Source organism: Myotis lucifugus, unplaced genomic scaffold (assembly GCF_000147115.1).
Source record: "Myotis lucifugus unplaced genomic scaffold, Myoluc2.0 scaffold_128, whole genome shotgun sequence".
NCBI classification, from domain to species: domain Eukaryota; kingdom Metazoa; phylum Chordata; class Mammalia; order Chiroptera; family Vespertilionidae; genus Myotis; species Myotis lucifugus.
Window position 1 is genome coordinate 3,673,498 of NW_005871176.1, and position 2,928 is coordinate 3,676,425.

Genomic DNA, 2,928 nt, shown 5'->3' on the forward strand with positions numbered 1-2,928 from the left:
GCACCTGGAGGGGGCCATGGGATGCCCCTCCCTCAAGAACTGGGAAAGACGGTACATAAGACGGCTCTGAGCCTTAAACTGGCAAAAGCACACAGTAGGTGTTGATGAACCGGAGACTCAAGGGGGGGGGGGGGAGGGGGCGCAAGGAAAAATGGGACAGAAGCTTTTGGGACACTGGCTCTGGCCAAGGAGGGGACCTGGTGGCCATGTGGGTGGGCAAGGGGAGTGGTTGCACATCACTCAGCAGGAAGTCAGCATGTTCCTTAGGCTGCAGGTGAGGCTGTGGGAGCAGGAGGGGTGGGAGCGTGGGCCCTGGAGCACGGACCAGGATGTGCACAGAGCCTGAGTGGCGGGTGTCAGTCTGACGGCTGTCAGGGGAGCAGGACCCTGGATCGGGGTGGGGGAGAAGGCCCCAGAGATGGATGCGGTGGAACGGTGGCCAGGCCCTTCACAGCTGGTGAAAGGGTCCACTTCCTTGGACTCTGGACTCCACAAGCCCAGCAACCGTGTGTGGCGAATTCAGCGCCCTCTGTTAGAGTCCCGGACAGGTGTCCTGCCTGGGGGCACGCATCACAGGATGGGAGGGACGCTCGTGCTGGGTAAGGGAGTGGATGGCGGTGTGACGGGGTTGCGAGCCTCCTGATCATGGCGGCACTTCCTGGCAAGGCGCAGGCTGAGGGGGGTCTCGGGCTGCACTCTCGCCACCTAAGAGGCCACGCCCCTGAAGGACTCCCCACTGCCTGGCCGGTGGACCCCCACTTCCCAGTTACCTTAATGAATGCCGAGGCCCGCACTTCCCGCCAAGTGGGGAGACTCAGGGACAATGTCCCTGTGGAGGGAGAATCCCCCTCCGGGGAGGGGGGGGGGGCCCAGCCAGCAGTTTTGAGTTCTCGCTTCTGTTTCTCAGAGTCATTCAGTTTCTTTCCTGGTTGTCGCGTTGTCGGGGGCTGCTTTGCGCGGGCCACCAGAAGTCTTTTCCTCACTGAAATTCCTGCTCTGATCTGCCGGGTCAGTGGGACCACACAGGCAGCCTCCTACAACGGGGTGGTCCAGCCTGGCTGGGGCAGACCTGATGAAGTTCAGGTGCATGGACCTGGGGTGGGCGCCCCAGGCAGCGCAGACACCGCGCCACCTCCCTCCGGGTTTGGGGCTGGGCCCTCATGAGATGAGGCTCCAGAACCAGCCAGAACCAGCTTCAGCTTTAAAGTCTCCCCCTCCCTACACCTCACGCGGAGAAGCCAGCCCAGCCTGGTTCTTGTCTGTCCCCTGCCTGTCGGGTTCCACCTGACCTTGCACTTGACATTGTCCATGGGCCTGCTGGGCACTTGGCCCACGCTGGGCACCTCCACGCCCACAGTCTCAGGGACCCTCGGAGTCCTTACCCATCTGTCTTCACGCCGTCACCGCCCAGGTATCCCTGGCAGCTCCATGACAGCTCAGAGCCACGCAGACCCCACTGGGACCTGCACAGCCTCCCAGGGGCCATAAGCTCCCTGGGAAGCCGCCCCAACCCCGGAAATGAAAACAACGGAAATGTTGGTGGACTTACTCTTCTCGATGATGGCCAAGGCTCTGAAACAGAAATGGGAAAAAGCTCAGGGCTCCACTTGCTAACGAACAGGGTGCTCGGGTGGGGGTGAGGGGCGAGGAGGGAAAGGAAGAGCTGGTCGGCTCCCAGAAAGGGGTCCTGTGCACAGTTCATGCAGGACCCTCGGCCTGTGATTCACACAGAAACACACAGGAACTTACTTCAGTCTCTGGTGCTCAGCCATGGCGTCGTCAAAAGCTGTGAGAAGGAAACAGGGAAGGGGAAGCGGGTGTGAGGGCGCCTGCCCCTGTGACCCGCAGGTGCAGGGCTCGGCACCACGGGCCCTCCACCCTTTTCTCTCCCAGTCCATTTTCTCTTGGGGCAATGCCAAGTTGGGTGGGGATGCCCCCCCCCCCCCAAAGACCATGGGGCTGTCACTGGGGACAGACAGGCGGACAGCTCACCTTGCCCCGAGAGGTCGGTTGAGAGCTGCCGGACTTCCTTCCCGGCTGCTATCTCCAGGGTGTACCTGCCCTTGTCTGAGTCTTTGGGATCCAGGATGTGGAGCCAGATCTCATCCAGCATGGTGCCAGCCCTCGCCCGGTCCCCACTCTCCAGGCGCTTCTCTCTGAATGTGGGGCAGAGGAATGGTCAACACGGCGTAGCCCACCCGTGCTGTCTGTCTGCAGGTCTACAGGCTCCCCCGGCCCCGAACACCTCTCCCGGGGTTTTGTTTCCAGATTCCTGAGCTGAAGGTGGTGAGCATCCTTGCGACACTCCATAAGTTGTCGTCTGACCATCCGTGATCACTCCAAGCAATCATCACGTGGGAATAGTTGGGCTATCCGTGGGTCGCGATGAGCGAAATAGCATTGCTCAGACACGGGCAAGCGTAGGCCGTCCTCCTAGTAGCTTCCGGAGGATTCATGACGTAGAGACAGAATAACTCGTAGAGGGAGGCGGTAAACGGAGACACGATCGGACTCTCTTCATTATTCATGTATGCGAGACAAAGAATCCTGCAGCGGACAGCTGACATGCAGACATGAGCTAATATTAAAGCATATCTTGAGTCATAGCACTAGCAGGGTAGAGTAGTGCACAAGTGATTTAAAAGAGACGTAGGAGCATAAGAAACAAGATTAACGGGAATAGAAAGCGTAGAAGAGGGAAGCTAAAATGACGACAGATTGAACAAAACCAAGGATAGCAGCCGTTTCAGTAAGCGGATGAAGAAGTAACGGGGACGCGAGGTATGGAGGATGCAGGTCTTCAGAATGAGGGCAGGCGAGCAGCGAAGACCGCGAAGGCCTAGCTTATAAGGGATGACTGACTAGCGAAAACCCCTATAGTGGCCAGCGGCCACCCCTGTCGTAGGACAGTGCGATTTCAGAGCCTCA

General features: G+C 59.3%; 1 protein-coding gene across 1 annotated transcript in view; it reads right to left on the reverse strand.

The window, feature by feature from the left end:
- Window positions 1-2,928, reverse strand: part of MYOM3 (myomesin 3) — a 50,985-nt gene that overhangs the window by 2,703 nt on the left and 45,354 nt on the right. The window contains 3 exon segments of the mRNA XM_006094083.3: window positions 1,527-1,572; window positions 1,750-1,786; window positions 1,993-2,156. Coding sequence (XP_006094145.1) covers window positions 1,527-1,572; window positions 1,750-1,786; window positions 1,993-2,156 — 247 coding nt within the window.